The 17,745-nt window shown below is 35.4% G+C and overlaps 2 protein-coding genes across 2 annotated transcripts in view; both read left to right on the top strand.

Moving 5' to 3' along the window:
• Positions 1–8,000, top strand: part of LOC145292965 (AP-1 complex subunit sigma-2) — a 143,114-nt gene extending 135,114 nt beyond the window's left edge. Inside the window, exon 5 of the mRNA XM_080139195.1 lies at positions 7,983–8,000. Coding sequence (XP_079995321.1) covers positions 7,983–7,985 — 3 coding nt within the window. The 3' untranslated portion in view covers positions 7,986–8,000. The remainder of the gene's footprint in view (positions 1–7,982) is intronic.
• LOC145292964 (splicing factor U2AF 50 kDa subunit-like) overlaps positions 7,817–17,745 on the top strand; it is a 46,684-nt gene continuing 36,755 nt past the window's right edge. Inside the window, exon 1 of the mRNA XM_080139190.1 lies at positions 7,817–8,050. Coding sequence (XP_079995316.1) covers positions 7,993–8,050 — 58 coding nt within the window. The 5' untranslated portion in view covers positions 7,817–7,992. The remainder of the gene's footprint in view (positions 8,051–17,745) is intronic.

Raw genomic sequence — 17,745 nt, 5'->3', positions numbered from 1 at the left:
CCCTCACCAAACTTTCCCAAGAAACTAGCTGAAAACACTATCAATAATTCCCACCACTCTTTATCTGTGCCTAAACCTAAACGTAGATTCCATGATCAAAGCTTCTTTCTTAGAACTGCACGCCTGTGGAATTGTCTTCCATTTTCCTGCTTTCCAACTATCTATAATATGGTTGTCTTCAAGTTCAACGTGAACAAGTTTCTGATGAGCCGTTACACTTAAGTTAACAAATTTACCGAACTTCCATTACTATCGATTACTATATTGTCCTTTTGACTACTGTACACTCTTGTGGTGTAAATGAAGAAAAAAGAAACAAGAACGACCGACCGCATTTTTGTGTGGCTTACCTCGTGTTCATAATGAAGAAGAAAGAAACAAAAATGGCTGCCCTGTTTCTTTATATGCCTACAGGGTGACCACGAGGTATGCAAATGAGATGCTCCTGATTGGAGATAAAAGAGGAGTGATTTGGGGAAGGAAGGCATTCGGAAATTAGATTGCGAGCAGAGAAGTTGTATTTGTAGAAGAGAAAAGTCGGATTCGGGGAGAGAAAAGCTAAAGTTGCAGAAGTTCGTTTTGGAGTGGAGAGAAGACGCATCAAGTGGTAACCAGAAAGTGAAAGTTCAGACAGCAGTGTCACGCAAACGACAAGCTATTTCGGCACATCAAGCAAATTAACATGGCTGAGTGGAGACTGAGCACTCAGATGTTGAGACCCTTTACTGGGGAGGGTGACCTGATTAAGTGGCTGGAGAAATTAAAAATGGTGGCGAAGCTGCAAAAGATAGAAGATGTTGTCACCCTGCTGCCGCTATACTTAGAGGGGGAAGCCCTCACGATTTACCAGCAGATGCGAGATGAAGACAAGGAAGACCTTGCCTTAGTGGAGCAAAGGCTGAAATTGGCCTTCGCTGAGGGCCCATTTGAAGCACTTGGCAAGCTGTCAAGTTTGAGGTGGACCGGCGAGTCCGTTGACGTCTTTGCGGCAGAGATCAGGAGACTGGCAGGGTTGGCTGGTTACGTGGGGAGGAGCCTGGAGATGACGGTAAAGCTGTACCTAGTGAACGGCTTCCCAGAGGAAATCTCTGCGAACATGCAGAGAATCACGGGGATCCATTCTATGGAAGTGGACGATCTCTTGGTCCACGCCAGAGTCCTAGTGAAAAATGTTAAAAGCCCAATCGTGGCTGCAGCTGTGAGTGGAAATATGTGCATGAGGCCTCACTTGAATGAGAGGCAGCCGGCGAGGCGACAGGAGGGGAGACCTGCCATCAAGTGTTTCCGGCGCCAGGGTCCTCATCTGATCAAGGACTGCAAAGAGCCGAGACCGGGGATCACGTGCTACTGATGTGGACAAGTGGGGCATATTAGCCGCTATTGTGTTGCTGCACGGGACCAGGGAAACGAGTGAAGGGGAGCTATTGCGCCAGTGTTTACCCCTTCTGTGTGGAAATGGCGCATGATGGAACATTGCCTCGGTTACTGGTGGTAGTCAATGGGAAGAGAGCCATAGCCCTTGTCGACACAGGCTGCACTACAACGTTGTTAGCGAGGAATGTCGCGAGGTCATGGAGCGGAACCAGGATTATTAGGACCGTGGATGGCAGGGATGTGAAATGCCTAGGAGAGACGACAGCGGAAGTAATAGTGCAAGGGGTGCCCATTGGACTGCAAGCCCTAGTGTTGAATCATCTGGTCGGTGGTGTCGACGTGATTATAGGTATGAGTGAAATTAACCGACTGGGGGGCGCTACGTTAAGAGGGGGCCAAGTGACGTTTGGATGTCTCGGCGCAGTGGGGATGGCAGGAGTGGAAGGTGATAGAACCGTCAGAACCCCAAAACCGGAGGTTTGCTGCATTGAGGACAAAGATTTCCTGGCGAAGTTTGATGGCGTGAGGTGGACGGTGGAATGAAAATGGATCTCCGGGCCCCCAGAACTACAGAATAAGGTGGGCTGCTACGAAAACACCCTGCGAGGAGAAATAAGAAAAGGATTCGAGGAAGAAGTGGAGAGGTGGATAAAAGAAGGAATTCTGAAACCGTGGACAGGGGAAGAAAAAGGAGTGTTGCCACTACTGGCGGTTGTTCAGCCTACCAAAAACAAGATTAGGCCCGTGCTGGATTTTAGGGAATTGAACAGACACGTAGCCTGCCACACTGGAACGGGGATCGACGTATGTGAGGAGGTCATGAGGAAATGGAGAAGAATGGGGCGGGCCACTAAGATTGTCGATCTGAAATCGGCATATCTGCAGATCCATGTAGATGAAAAACTCTGGCAGTACCAACTGGTCCGGTACAAGGGGCGGGTGTATTGTCTGACGAGGTTAAGCTTTGGGCTGAGTTCAGCCCCCAATTATATGACTGCCGTGCTGAAGACAGTGCTGAGCAAAGACTGTACAGTGGAGGAGGCCACTAGTTCGTACATTGACGACATCCTGGTGGAGGAGGCAGAGGTGACAGCAGAGAAAGTAAGAAGCCATGTCGAGAAGTATGGGTTAACTGCAAAACCGGCGGAGGCCCTAGATGGAGGAGCGGTGCTGGGGTTGAAACTAAGGCGAGATGGAAAAGAAAGCCTTGTCTTCGAACGAGGGAATGCAATACCCGAAGTCGGATCTGAGCTGACGAGGCGAGAACTCTTCTCAGTCTGCGGGAGGCTGGTCGGGCACTATCCTATCGCTGGCTGGCTAAGGATAGCATGCAGCTTTATTAAACGACAAACAGGCACTGATGGCTGGGAGGGCCGTGTGACGAAGGAGGTCATGAACATGCTGCAAGAAGTCATTGCGAGAGTGAGGAATGAGGACCCAGTGAAAGGGAAATGGTATGTCAGCAGCGAAGACGCGGGTGCGGTTTGGTGCGATGCCAGTAACCTGGCGTTGGGCGTCGTACTAGAGATAGGAGGGGTAACTGTGGAGGATGCGGCGTGGCTAAGAAAAAACAACGACTTCTCCCATATCAACGTAGCAGAACTAGATGCCGCTATAAAAGGAATCAATCTGGCCCTGAAATGGGGATTGAAAATAATTGAAGTCAAAACCGATTCGGCAACGGTAGCGTCGTGGATTCGGTCGGCAGTAACTGGCGATAAGAGAGTTAAGACCAGGGGTGCTGCGGAAATGCTGATCAAGCGCAGACTCGGAGCGCTCACCGACCTGATAGCGGAATTCCAGTTGAGAGTATCTGTTGTGTTGGTCCCGTCAGAAAAAAACAAGGCGGATTCGATGACACGTGTGAAGAAGGCCTGGCTGCAGGAGGGAAAGGAGGTCTCCTCGGTATGCTGTGCAGGGGAAGAAGTCAAAGAGTCACACGAAATGCACCACTTTGGTCGAGAACGAACGTTATTCCTAGCCAGAGAGGTTTACCCGGAGACCACCGAGGAGGAGGTTAGGGAGGTGGTGGAGAACTGTCGAGAGTGCCAATCAATTGACCCTGGACCGTCCAGACACGAAGCAGGAGAGCTACACGTTGCGGAGGACTGGAAGCGATTGGCCATTGATGTGACACACTATCGCCACAAATTGTATCTGTCGATGGTCGACTGTGGACCGGGAAGGTTTGCCATCTGGAGAGAGATCAGGGCAGAAGCTGCATGGGTGATCGGAGGGGTCATCGAGGAGATATTTTTGGAGAGAGGGCCGGTTGAGGAACTCTTAATGGACAATGGCCCCGCTTTCCGATCAGAAGCCTTTAAAGGGGTGTGCGATAAGTGGGGAGTAAGGCAATTTTTCAGAGCAGTGTATCGGCCGAGTGGCAGCGGAATAGTGGAGAGGAATCATCGCACCATTAAAACCGCTGCGGAAAAAAGCAACGTATCACCCATAGAGGCGGTGTTTTGGTATAACATCTCGCCGAAGACCAAACAAGATGAGACAACTGTGCCTCATAGGGCCGTTTTCACATATAAGTGGCGGCATCCGTGCAACAAAACAGCAGGAATTGAGAGTGAAGAAGCCACTATCAAAGTAGGTGAAGAGGTGTGGGTGAAACCCCCCAATGCACAGTGTACCACTCGTTGGAAAAGAGGGGTCGTAACAGGATTGCAGTCGAAGAACAATGTGATGGTGAATGGCGTTCCCCGGCATATCTTAGACCTGCGTCGTGTGACATTGCCGGTATGCAGTGAGGGCAGTGAAGAAGGGGAAATCGAGGGCCACCAAGAAGCAAATGATGCTGCTCGTCCTGACTTAGGCCCGCGTTGTAGTGAACCTGAAAACGTTAACCCCCGAGAAGTTGTCCCCCAGAGGCCTCGACGTGAGAGGAGGCGGCTTGCTTGGATGGAGGATTACGAAGTATCCTATTGATCTCGAAGATCGGGGGGCGTGTGGTGTAAATTAAGAAAAAAGAAACAAGACCGACCGACTGCGTTTTTGTGTGGCTTACCTCGTGTTCATAATGAAGAAGAAAGAAACAAAAATGGCTGCCCTGTTTCTTTATATGCCTACAGGGTGACCACGAGGTATGCAAATGAGATGCTCCTGATTGGAGATAAAAGAGGAGTGATTTGGGGAAGGAAGGCATTCGGAAGTTAGATTGCGAGCAGAGAAGTTGTATTTGTAGAAGAGAAAAGTCGGATTCGGGGAGAGAAAAGCTAAAGTTGCAGAAGTTCGTTTTGGAGTGGAGAGAAGACGCGTCAAGTGGTAACCAGAAAGTGAAAGTTCGGACAGCAGTGTCACGCAAACGACCAACTGTCTATAATATGGGTGTCTTCAAGTTCAACGTGAACAAGTTTAACAAATTTACCGAGCCTCCATTACTATCGATTACTATATTGTCCTTTTGACGACTCTACACTCTTTAACCCTTATCCTTGAGTGGCCTCTCGGCCTTGATAAGTGGTGACGCCTATGTAAAAAAAAAATTATGAGACAAAGTGATTTCGAGGCTACAAGCTTCGAGTGAATTTCAAATGTCCATTTCAACCTGTGTCTATATCGAAACTGGTGATCTGAAAAGATGAATTTGGCGCCAAGAATACCCTCGGCAGTTAGTAATAACAAGCAATCTGATATAGGTTCAAACAAAATCGTGGGCGGACAAACCGACCAATGAGAAACCTGCTTATTTCTGTAGAATTTCTTACATTATTAAGTAATATAATTTTTGGTTACAAGGACATATTTAAAAAGTCGATCTGTCTATCTTAACAAGTACCGAAATTTGTCAACATTATCTGAATAAGCGAAATCAAAACAAAATGGCAACCGAATTTGGTCTGATGTCATGTGATTCCGCTTATTCATACCAGTGTTGACACATTTCAAGCGTGTTTTCTCAAGGTATATGCGCAATGCTAACTGGATTTTAACGCGAAATAATTTGTGATTTAATATTTAACAAAAACAACAAGATAAAGTCATTTTTAATGCGTATGCATAATATTTTTCTGCAATGGACGCGATCTTTAACGATTACCGCTACATGATTATCGCTAATTATTTAAAATAATAAATCCGCAAATTAAAGAAATATTCAATCTACATATCATCAATTATGAAATTTATTAAAAAATATACTGTTATATATTTTCAATTTAGAAAGACTATGATGAAATAATTCTGAAATCAAATAATAAAAAAAGTATTATTGTGGAACAGTGAACACTGGACTGCAGTAGTGCTCCCCACAATAATACTTTTTTTTTATTTGGGGTGGAGGAGAGGTGTAACTTAGTATTTTAAAAATACTTTTTGGTACTTCACAGGGAACGTGAACCCTGCGTAAATGTCTTTTTTTAATTTTTTTTTTTTTTTTTTTTATGGCTGTTCTGTTCCCTATAATACGCAAAAGGTTTTCTTTCATTTTTTTTAATCGCGCATGTATTTATTTTATTAAAAAAAATTATTTCTTTAATTAAATTTGATTCATACTTTTATTTCGTTTTTATCATTATATTATCTCCGATAAATATTTTTATGACATTTATTTTTTCATATATATTCAAATAATGCTTTTTTTTTTTTTTTTTTTTTTTTTTTTAACACCAAAAAGCAGCTTCAAAAAAGTTTTCGTGATTCTACAAACCAACGAAAAGCTTTTGTGCATGCGCTTTCAGGGAGCAGCTATTAAAAAAAAAAAAACATGTTCACGCAGGCTCCACGTTCCTACCTAGTCTTTTTTTTTTTTTAACAATTAAACATTAAAAGTAATATACGTTCAAAGCGAAAACAATTTATTCGTTTTTTTTTTTTAATTTTGTATGTGCTCGCTCGACGAGCGAGTCGCTCGTATGATAGGTTCAATAGTAAAATGAAATAAGTGAAAATATAGACAATTTACGCAAGCCACAATTAATCATTTTACTTTCTAAAAGAAAGATTTAAATTAAAACCGTCGAACAGAAATATTTCCAATTATTATTATTATTATTATTATTATTATTATTATTTTTAATATATTCTTAAGACTACTTCGTCTCACCAGCCTCGTTTTCGAAGTAGTGCAAATTATTATTATTTCTTTTTATATTTGTATTTTATTTTGGTAAGAAATATAATTATTAAAAAATCAAAATGACCAAGATTTATATTTCTAAAATATTTAAACCTAACACGTTTTTCTAAAGTATATTATTTTCTGGAACTTTGTGACGGAAATTCCCATAATCCAATTCGTTTCCTGACAAAATCTTTAGAAAGCTCGCCGCCATATTTTGTGTTAACTCGAGAGCATTATTACGACCTCGATAAAGCAGGCCTGTTAAAGAATTCTGTTTGCCTGGTGACGTCAGAACTGTTGGTAATAAGTCACGCCAAAGCAAATAAACAAGACGCTTCGTAAAGAACGGTTACATACTACATGTAGACACTTTTTCTCTTAAATCTTTGATCTAGTAATTGCTTGGGTACAAGAATGCCGTATATCGGATAAAAGGATACTGCTGGTTTTGTTGATATAGCAAGCATTGCTTGACTTTGCATGTAAATATGTTTAAAAAAAAAAAAAAAGAAAGAAAAAAGTTAACACAATTAAAATAAACGAATGTTAGTCTTTAACATCCATGTGACAACGCGATAACTTAAAAATAAATAAAAAATAAAATAATTCGGCGCTTCTACACTATTAGGACGAAATTTGGGAAATCGTAATATTGAATTTCACAAAGTATTCCTTGTATTTTTTAAGATATCAAAAAATTACGAAAATCGATAAGATAGAAAATTATTTATTAAAGAATATAAAAAATAGAATTTAATTTTCCGTTTCGATTAAAAAAAAAGATTTTTCATTATTATTATTATTTATTATTATTTAAATAATTCAGTAATATTCAGGTAATTCCGACTGCATAATTTGGAAGCTTCTTTTTTTTTATTTGCCATTGTTACTTATTAGAATTAACAACAAAAAATAAAAATCAATTGTAAATATTGTTTTTTTTTTTTTTTATCTGAAAACTCCATTTATCAACTATAAAATCTCGTCTCAATAATGTAGAAGCGCCAATAATTGATTTTTTTTTATTAATATTTCAGTATAAATTGTATTCTTTTTCTCTTAAATGTATTTGTAGAAATTTTATAATTCTGTTACCCCCCCCCTAAAAAAAATCTCTTATCAACAGTTTATTATTCAACAGATATTGCTTGCTTACCACTACCACGTGCATGACGTCATATTTTAGTGAACAGCCTGCCTACTTTATTTGCTGCCTAATTTTTTTTGGGACTAAATGTGTTTATATATTAACAAAATGTTTTTTTTTTTTAAAGAAATATTTTTTGTATATAAAAAATAAACATATATTAAAAAAATTATTTTTCTTAAAAAAAAAAAAAAAAAAAATCTAACAATAATGTTCACCTTGTAACAAATTCCCATCATGCAATTCACTTCCTGTCAAAATCGGGAGACGTGATAAGAAAATTTTGGCAGCCATATTATATTATTATACCAGTTAAACATCTCTTTTACAATTTAAGATCCCCCCTTTTTTTTTGCTCAATATTTATATATATATATAAATTTTTTATTGAAGTAATATCAACATGACGGACGCTGAGTACCTTGAATTTGAAAGGCAGATAGCTGAAAACAGAGCAGCCGGTAAATATCCATATTTTTGTTTTAGTAAAACGCGAGGGGCCATCGTGTTATTTTTAGTACAAATAATACCAGTGTTGTTTTGTCGATTTTATTGGAAAAAATGTTTTTGCATTGTGTCTTTTCATTTAAAATTTGTTTTACAGTTGAATAGTTTTACCAACATATTTGCTAACAATTTAAAAACGATATCTTTTTTATCGTCTTTCTTGCCTCGTGTTACCAACTGCTTGCCGGTCGTCGGATAAAAAAATGTTCAAATTTTATTCTTTGCCCCCACGCACCATGAAACTAAAAATGACATCCTATTTTATTTTTATTGTGCCATTATACCTCCAAATTTTTGCATTTTATAATAGGGCTCACTTTGCAGTACAAATTTAATGTAAAATAAACACCCAGTTTTTGATCAGCTAGCGTAGGCCAGAACGACTAACTGATTTAGGTATTTAATAAATACTATGCAGAATATGGACCATGCTGAAATATCTTTATTTAGAAAGCCGTTATTAATATGGATGGTATTTTTAAAATAACTATTCTGTACTTTCACTTAACAATTTAATAAACAAAAGAAATTTGTTAGAAAAGCCGGTGCTATTCAATCCACTCTATTTTGGTAATCTGGAAGAAAGAGAGAGCCTGTTTCCTCCGTTTAACTATTGATGACGTTACTGTCTGTCCACCCAGTTACAGGAGCACAAAATGTATATAATGGCACCCTTGAAATAAAAATGTTTTTTAATTTTAAACGTTTTTTTGTTTTTTTTTTTGTTTTTTTGCAAACATATTTAAGTTTTATTTTTCCAAACATTTACGTTTTGTTGCTTGCTTGTTTTCAAACAATTGTTTTTTTTTTTTTTTTTTTTTTTTTGTAAAAAAAACTTAAATATGTTTGCAAAAAACAAAACAAAAACATGTTTAAAATTAAAATAGGTACTAGTGCAGAGAGTGATCCGGACGTAAAAACGTTATTTAAAAAACCTTTCTTAATATGAGGAGGGTGTTTTGTACCTATTTATATATCTCACTTTTATCGACTTTTTTTTAGTGTTTATGTGTCACTTTTATCGACTTTTTTTCTTTTTTAAATAGCATTTTCTTTTTAAATGACTACGTTTTAACCTTACAATTGAATAAAAAACATTAAACTTTAATTAAGCTTGGAAATACGATTTAAAATATAGCGCGGATCATAAGTGCACTAGCACCCATTTTTTTAATAAATGTTTAGTAATTATTTTTCTTTTAATATTCATAAACAGTAAAAACGTCGTCATTTAAAAAGAAAATGTTATTTAAAAAAGAAAAAAAGTCGATAAAAGTGACACAAACAGTAAAACAGTAAAAAAAAAAGTCGATAAAAGTGATTAAAAGTGAGATATTATTAATAAATGTGTAGTAATGTCTTATTTCAATATTCATAAACAGTAAAACAAAGTCGATAAAAATTCATGATCGTTTAGTTACTATGGCAACTAAGGGAGAAGTCAGTGTTTTTTTTAGGGTGTTCGGCAGGGAACTCTTATCGCGACCAGTACCAAAGTTTTTTTTATTATTATTCAATTGTAAGGTTAAAGTATAGAATAGATATAAAACACCCTCCCCTCCCCATGTTAAGAATGGCTTTTTAAATAACATTCTTTCAGCCCGGATCAATAAGTGCACTAGTAATAGCCAACAAAACTAAAAAAGTGGTAAACAAAAATGCATGTTACTAAAGGCAAACCAAGTTGCCCTTACCTTACTAAATTTTGTGTTGTAACTTATGTTAAAGTTTTTTTTGCTATATATATATATATATATAAATTTTTTAAGATTAGGTTCACCTCCAAAATTTAAATGACGAGGTTTTCGACTATGCTGAATAAGAAAGTCTTGGTTTGTTTTACTGTACACATAGATTCGAAAAAGTTGTCAAAAAAATATAGAACAAATGTTATCAAAGGCAAAGTTACTTTTCTACCTAACTGGATATGTATGCCAGCCTATGTCACGGTAACATATATTGAGCGAGTTTCTAACAGTATTTTGTCTTTTTATTTATAACTCATTTTCTCAAACTTAACGCCCCAAAAAGAGTCGGCCGCCATTTAAAATTTTCCAATACATCCATCGGTAAACAGTTTTTTCGAGCTGAATAAACATGTTACATTAAATATAAACACTAAAAACATATCCAGTTAGGTAGAAAAGTAACTTATCTTGCGTTTGATAACATTATTTATTCTATATTTGTTTTGTGACAACTTTTTCGAATCTGTGTACAGTAGTACAAACCCGAAAGTTTCATTTAAAATTTGGAGAGACAAGTAAGTAGTCTTCTGTATATAAAGACCTGTATTAATGATACATAATAATTATGCACTATAATCCACTAGCGGCCATGAATAAGCACCCCCAACCTCCCCCATGTTAACAATTTTGGAGGTGGATCTAATGTAAAAATTTTCCGTTTTTTTTTTTTTTTTTTTTTTTTTTTTTTTTTTTTTTTTTTTTTTTTTAAATAAAGGTACTTAGGTACATGCAAAATGAATGCCGATGCTCAAAATGTATAAACATTTTGGGTAAATATTCAGATACGTTACAACAGAACACCGACCACTCTAATTTGTTTTCTTAGGGGTAATCGAGGTCGCCGATACTCAAACCGGGGGCAAATTTACCGTTTGCATGGTTTTAACCCCTGAACCCACAAACTACTTTCCGCCATTTTACAGTTTACGCTACGCGCGCGCGGCAGCATAAACGACGGCTTGCTTGCTTCACCTAGCAAACTGCCTTCTCACATGGCGTACCAATCTTCCGCGGAAAATTTAAAATTAGCTCCAAGTTGGGGAGGGTGATTTAATTTTTTTTTTTTTTTTTTTTTTTTTTTTTCTCCCCTGGAACATAGAATTTTCATATTTTCAAAAATTACATAAAAGCACTTTTTGGGTGGAAAAAATTACGGACTGACATTTTTTAATGACTTACAATTAAAGTACAACAAATTGGGACTTTTTTTTTTTTTTGTCTCACGTAGTTTTTAATGCGGTTTACAAAAATATAAGCAAACATTTTTATGATTTTTCGTTTTTTTTTTTTTTTCTTTTTCTTTGGGATTTATAGAACTTATATGGCTTAATAGGTGCAGTTTAATTAACCGTTTTTCCGTAAGTAACGCACCGACATTTACCGATTAGAACACCATTTAACATTTTTCGATATTTGTACAGTTTTAATCAAGACATTAAAATATCGAAAAAGGTTATATTGCACGTATCCGTTATGGTACGAAGTTCTAAAAAAAAAATTCAGTTAATTTCATCAAATAGTTTTTCGTTTACAGCGAAAAAACAATTTATGATACCGAGCAAAAGATTCGATTTTTAGGAAGAAAAGCTAGTAATAAAGATAGAGAGGGAGCGAGCGTCGCGTGGGGTCTTTAACTGGAATTATCTCCCCGTAGCGGAGCGAGCGTGTTCCACAAATTCCATAATGGCTGACTTCAACAGTCAACACGCTCTCATAAAAACGTGTTTTTGCGTTGTAAAAAAAAAAAAAAAAACCCCTAAAAAGCTACTTGATCAAATTAAATGAAATTTTTTTTTCGGAGATCTTCAGTCCAGAACGGATCTTTTTTTCGATATTTTCATTATTTTAATGTCTTGATTAAACATCTCCCGTTACTTAGATTAATGAAAATCAGGAAATTAACCAATTTTAATGAAATTTTCAATATTTATCAAATAACGATCACTAGGTACCTCCAACGCGCACCATAGTTTTAACCCCCCTATATGTAACACGATGTAATTCTAATTTATCATCCTACCCTTTTTACCATTTAAAAGATAAAGTTTCAAATAAACTAAAATTTAAAATTTTTACAGCGTACAAAAATAATGAAAATGCGATTTTAAAACAACGTTCATTTATTCAGTGGAAACATATTTTGTTTAAACAAAAAAAAAAAAATACCTTTACTAAAGTTATGGTTTTCTGTAGTAAAAAAATGAATTTATTTTTGCTTTTTTATGAAAATAAAGCATCGTGAATTATAACAATAAAAAAAAACGTTAAAAAAGCAAACAAAAATTTATAGATAGGCAGAGGAGTAACTTGCTTTTGGTAACATTTATCTGTTGTGTATTTCACTTTTTTTGTCTATTCTAATAAATGGTCATTTCCAAAATGGTTACTTTCTGCCGAAAACAAAACCTATAAAACATTCCTTTCACTAACCGCATAGCATAGCCTCCATAACAATACTAGCAGCAACTTTTATACCCGCCAATAATCACAATCAAGGATTTGTTTCACATGACGTAAAATAATCATTGAAGAAAGAAAAATCGTCTGCTTTAAACATCGGAAAGAATCAAAACCAATGTTTATTTTCACGTCTGCTCTTTTACATCATATATATAAATTTCAGGTTTATTTTTACTTTTTTAAAACTAGAATTAACGTTAAATATTAATATCAGAACCGATACAATTTAACGATTTGAAGTATACTTCATCTTGGTGATTCTACAGAATTTGAATCGAATTTGCCCCCCCCCCTATTTATTTTTTCGAAATTTCTATTTATTATGAAACATAAGAGTTCAAATAAGTAAAAAATATTTATTTTTTAAAAATTTAAATACACATATTGAAGAAAAATTTACCTTAAAGTTGCAATTAAAAAATTGATATAAACTTAATATTTTTTTTAAATAGCGTTTTTCGAATTAATATATATATCAATTGAATTGCCAAGAAAAAGAAACTTCGTAAACATTGATTTTTTTAATTTATGTTTACGACTAAAATTCCATTATTTCAAAATGTTCTGTTACAACATAGATTCCTAATTAAAATTATTTTTTAAATATTAAGTTTTAATATAAACATGACTTTTGTCAGTTGCCAGATTAAAACCAATTTGAAAATATTGCACAAATATTAAGCATTTTGTAGGCCCCTCCCCTCATATTTTGCTTGTCTCTTTTTACCGAACAAAATATGGAACCCTGTAGGTAACAAAATGAACATTCAGTAAAACCCTATTTCATATTTAATAAATATTATTAATCATTAAACTGTGTAAATCTTAAAACCTAACAAAATTATAACAAAGATTAATTAATTGCAGTTTGGAGAAGATAAATAAACAAAAGTTTTTAAAAATCATTAAGTCGCTTCTGCTTTTCCATAGTTTGTATAGTTAACACAAATCTGACGTCACGGAAACATGCGGTCCAATCTTCACAATCGTTTGGCAGTCCCTACTGATATACGTTAACTATGGTGGTTGTTATTGCTTTATGGCTCTGACTACATCCATCACTTTACTTTTGAGTAAATATTTCATAGGTACGTGCAAAATGGTGAATTTAAAAAAAACGTTTGTCTAGAATATTATATTCGGTTTATTGGAAAGAGCATAAAATTTCACATTAAACCTGCAAATATTGTAAAAATTGAACCAATATAAAGATTTTGATAAATTTTTTTCAATTTAAAAATCTAACTCGTAAAATTCATTCATTTTATTACGTAGAAAAAAATGGCTGCATGAGCACGCGCAGGCACTTTGTAAACACTTTTTAAAAAAATATTTATTTTTCAAAAAACTTTAATCGTTTATTTTGGAAGTATATTCCATACAGAAATTAAACAAACCAGTTTAAAAAGAGAAATTACAAGTTTTGTATATTTTATTCGCAGTTTTGTGTTAAGGGTGTCAAAAATTCCCCCCAAATTCTGACCCACCTAATGATGTTGTGATATTTACTTTTTACTTAGGGAAACTAATAAGATGCTAATTTTTTAAAATGTGATTTCTCTTTAGTCTGTGTGCATGTGTAATCAGGCGTTCTTTACGCCATTATAGTTGAGTTGGATGTAATGTAAAAATGTACCGAATTCAAAACGGAACCAAATTTAAATTTCCATTCCATTTTTTTTATAATAACCGTAAAACAGCATTCTCCACCAGTTTTACTAGCTGGGTATTCAATATTTTCACCAAAAGAATATAATTGCAAAAAATATTTCATGTTATTCTAATAATTATTCCTTCAAAAATTTCAAATGTTTTATATTTTCATTGTATGCGTGAACATATAAACATCACGTTTAAAAATATTTTTTCTTTTAGAGATTAATTTTAGACTTTAATCTTTCAAGCACAAGCAAAAAGTAGTTGGAAACTTAAAAAAAAAAAAGAAAAAAAAAGCCAACTTTCAAAACCATTAAATTACACATGCATTTCGATTCCTGATCATTGTAATAAAATTGGAAAGATGATATGCAGTAGCTGAAAATTTGTATTTTTAAAAAATTTATTTTATTTATGACATTTTTTTATTTATTTATTTTTTTTTTTACATGCTAAACGTACATTTGAGCTCTTGCACATCATCTATCCCAATAAAATAACATGGGTTTGGAATCGAAATGTTTACCTATTTGTATTAACTATGGATTAAATAGTGTAGACTTTAGGGCTTTGGTTATGTAACATGGCAAACGTTGAAATAACAAGTCTTTGTGTATCACAGCATTATTTCCAGTCATCTTAATACTTACACAATTCACGAGAGATGAAATGATGATTGCACAACCTTTGCTTTACTATAGATTCTCTGCAAAAACCATTTTCCCTTCTATCATGACTGAAAGTCTTATATGATACTAAAAGATAGTTGCATTCCTTCTGTTTATCGGTACAAATACTTGCTGAAAATTATTCTGATAATAAAAAAATTAGAAGCTAAAAACACTTTCAAATTTTCTATGAAGAAATTGCCATAACGACTATTTTAAAAATGAAAAATGATTAATTTTGTAGATGGATAGTAATTTCTGAATAGAAGTTTATCTGCAAAACTGAAATTTTTTTGTGCTCTGAAGATAGTACACTTTTCTACAGAACTATTTTTTTCTTTTGCAAAATTCCAATCTAAGTTAATTTAACTTAAATGTGTTTAAAAAAGACTTGTGTGAGCATTTCTCGTCTATAAGTTTGATAATTACACAGGGAATTATTTCATTTACTCTCAATTGAACGTTTTATCAAAATAAAAGTAAAAATTGAAATTTCTTAAATTCTATTAAAAAAAATTCTATATCTAATTTAATTATTTTTATCTAAACCAACCAGACAACACCCAATAAATACAACTACTTGTTGATTTTTGTTTCATTAAATTTTTTTTTTTAATCGAAGAAAAATAATTTGAATATTGTATATTAGCATATGTATAAACATGTTAAGCATTTTTGTACTCAGAACTGCCGTTTCAAGATAGCAATGCTCAGTAACTACAGTAAATAGGATTCTCATTTTAGTTTATGCAAGTTTATTTTTGTGTGCAAAAGTAATAATTTGAGTAACTAATCATATTCTAGTCATCAAAACTATAAATACCAAAAAGAATAGTATGTATAACATGTTTCTTTTTAAAACATTTCTCTTTGTTTAATCTACAAGGGGCGTGCGATAAGTAATGCCCCTGACCCACTTCCAGTTGTCTGATCTAGCTGGGTTATGTGACAAATTACAGCTCTGAAGTAATTGTGGTTTCTGTTTTACAGGTGTTTGAACTGAGTCAGGTGTGAAATGGACCCTGTTGAATGTCGAGCAGTGATCCGGTTTTTGTATTTGAAAGTATGCACACCACAGGAGACTTTTGATGAAATGACAGAAACTCCTGGTGATAATGCCCCATCATATGACCTTGTAAAATGCTGGCATCGTGAATTCAAACATGGCCGGAAGTCTGTGGAAACGGTTCCCAAGACCTGGTTACCCCCCCCCCCCCTTCTGCCATTGATGAGGCATCTGTCCGTCAAGTTGAGGCTGCCATTTTGGAAGATCGGCGCATTACTATTCGCCAAATAGCCTAAGATGTCAAGATTAGTACAGGGTCTGTGGAAACTATCATTCATGACCATATGCATAAGGTGTCTGCCAGATGGATTCCCAGGTTGCTCACACCATTCCAGAAGCGAGAACATGTCGAGTGCTCGAGGATGAATTTGGAGATGTGCCAAGAAGATGAGTGAAAGTTTTTCAAAAGATTGATTACACAGGATGAAACCTGGGTCCATCACTATGATCCAGAGACCAAAGCCCAGTGAATGCAGTGGAAGCACTTGGACTCACCACCTCCAAAGAAGGCAAAGGTGCAGCCCTCCGCTGGCAAGGTCATGCTCACAGTCTTTTGGGACCAGGACGGAGTAGTGATGACAGATTTCCTGGCAAAGGGTACCACAATTACAGGAGCTTATTATGCTTCACTTTTGAGGAAATTAAGGGAAGCTATCAAAATCAAGAGGCGAGACAAGATCAACAAAGGTACCCTCCTCCTGCAGGACAACACTCTGGTCCACAACTCGCATGTCGTCAGATCAGAAGCACGGGCGTGTGGTTATGAAATTCATCCTCATCCTCCCTACTCTCCTGACCTTGCACTCTCTGACTTTCACCTCTTCCCAGCCATGAAGTTGCTTTTGAAAGGAAAGCGTTTCCCAGATGATGCAGCCTTGATTTCTGAAGTCACGTCATGGTTGGAGGACCAACCTGAGGTGTTCTACAAAAACGGTCTCTAGAGCTGCATCAAACGATGGGAGAAATGCATAACTCTGGGTGGTTCTTATGCAGAGAAAGACTAATAACTGTGCCAAGTTTCGTTGCTCTACTGCTACGGGAAGTGGGTCATGGGCATTACTTATTGCACGTCCATCATAGTTTTGGTGGATTCTAAGATTTAATATATTTTTAAAGCATAAGTTAAAATTAAATATTAGGTTTATGTATATGTTTTTTTTAAGTTGAACTTTTGGAATTGATGAATATGGCTAAAATCATGTTGACACCAGTTGCCATCAGATTAGCAAAGTTAAGAGATGTTGAGTCCAGTATTAGTGTAGATGGGTGACTATTTGGAAATAACAGGTGCGATAAAAGAAAAAAAAGCACTCTATCTAGGTGTCTAAAAGCGTACCAACCTTTCTGGGAAGCCTGATAACAGACTAATGTCCTGTCATAACATGTTTCGAGCCATTTGTTTGAGTGGTCTAATTTATGTTGAATAAAGTATTTATTCTCTTGGGATCATCTGTGCTCAAATAAGGGCATAGGGCAGAGAATAACGTTTTTTTTTTCTTTTCTTATTACTAATTTCAAAGACTGAAACTAGTTCAAAACGTTTTTTTTCTTTCATGTTTAACCAGTTGCAAGATAATTCCTTACTGATGCCTGTAGAAAGCACAAACGTGTGTGTGTGTATATATATTATATAGCTCAAAAGAATAAATTGAAGATTCTTTTCTTCCTTTAGAAATTTCTTTAGAATCTCACTAATGTTTATAATTAAGATACAAGGTGCATTTCTCTTGCATGTCAAAGCATGTTGACTGAATGGTTATGAAGACAATTTATAATACTTGGATCTAGAGTTCGAATCATCTGACTAGCATAATTCCATACTGATGAATAAAGAAAATCAAAACTATATATTAAGTTTTGAAAATATATATGGCAATGAAGCTACACAGAATCTTTCAGTGTTTTTTTGTGAGGATTTATCAGGTTATTGCATAAATGATATCGCATGTTCATGTGGTGCTGAGTTTACCAATCAGATTCTTTGTTATTCACACACCCATTTATAGCAACCAATGGGCACACCTTTATCAGGCAGAGATTAACTTGATCTG

Source organism: Euprymna scolopes, chromosome 14 (genome assembly GCF_053919585.1).
Source record: "Euprymna scolopes isolate OS-2025 chromosome 14, ASM5391958v1, whole genome shotgun sequence".
In the NCBI taxonomy this organism is placed as follows: Eukaryota; Metazoa; Mollusca; class Cephalopoda; order Sepiida; family Sepiolidae; genus Euprymna; species Euprymna scolopes.
This window is presented reverse-complemented; position numbering and strand designations above follow the sequence as displayed.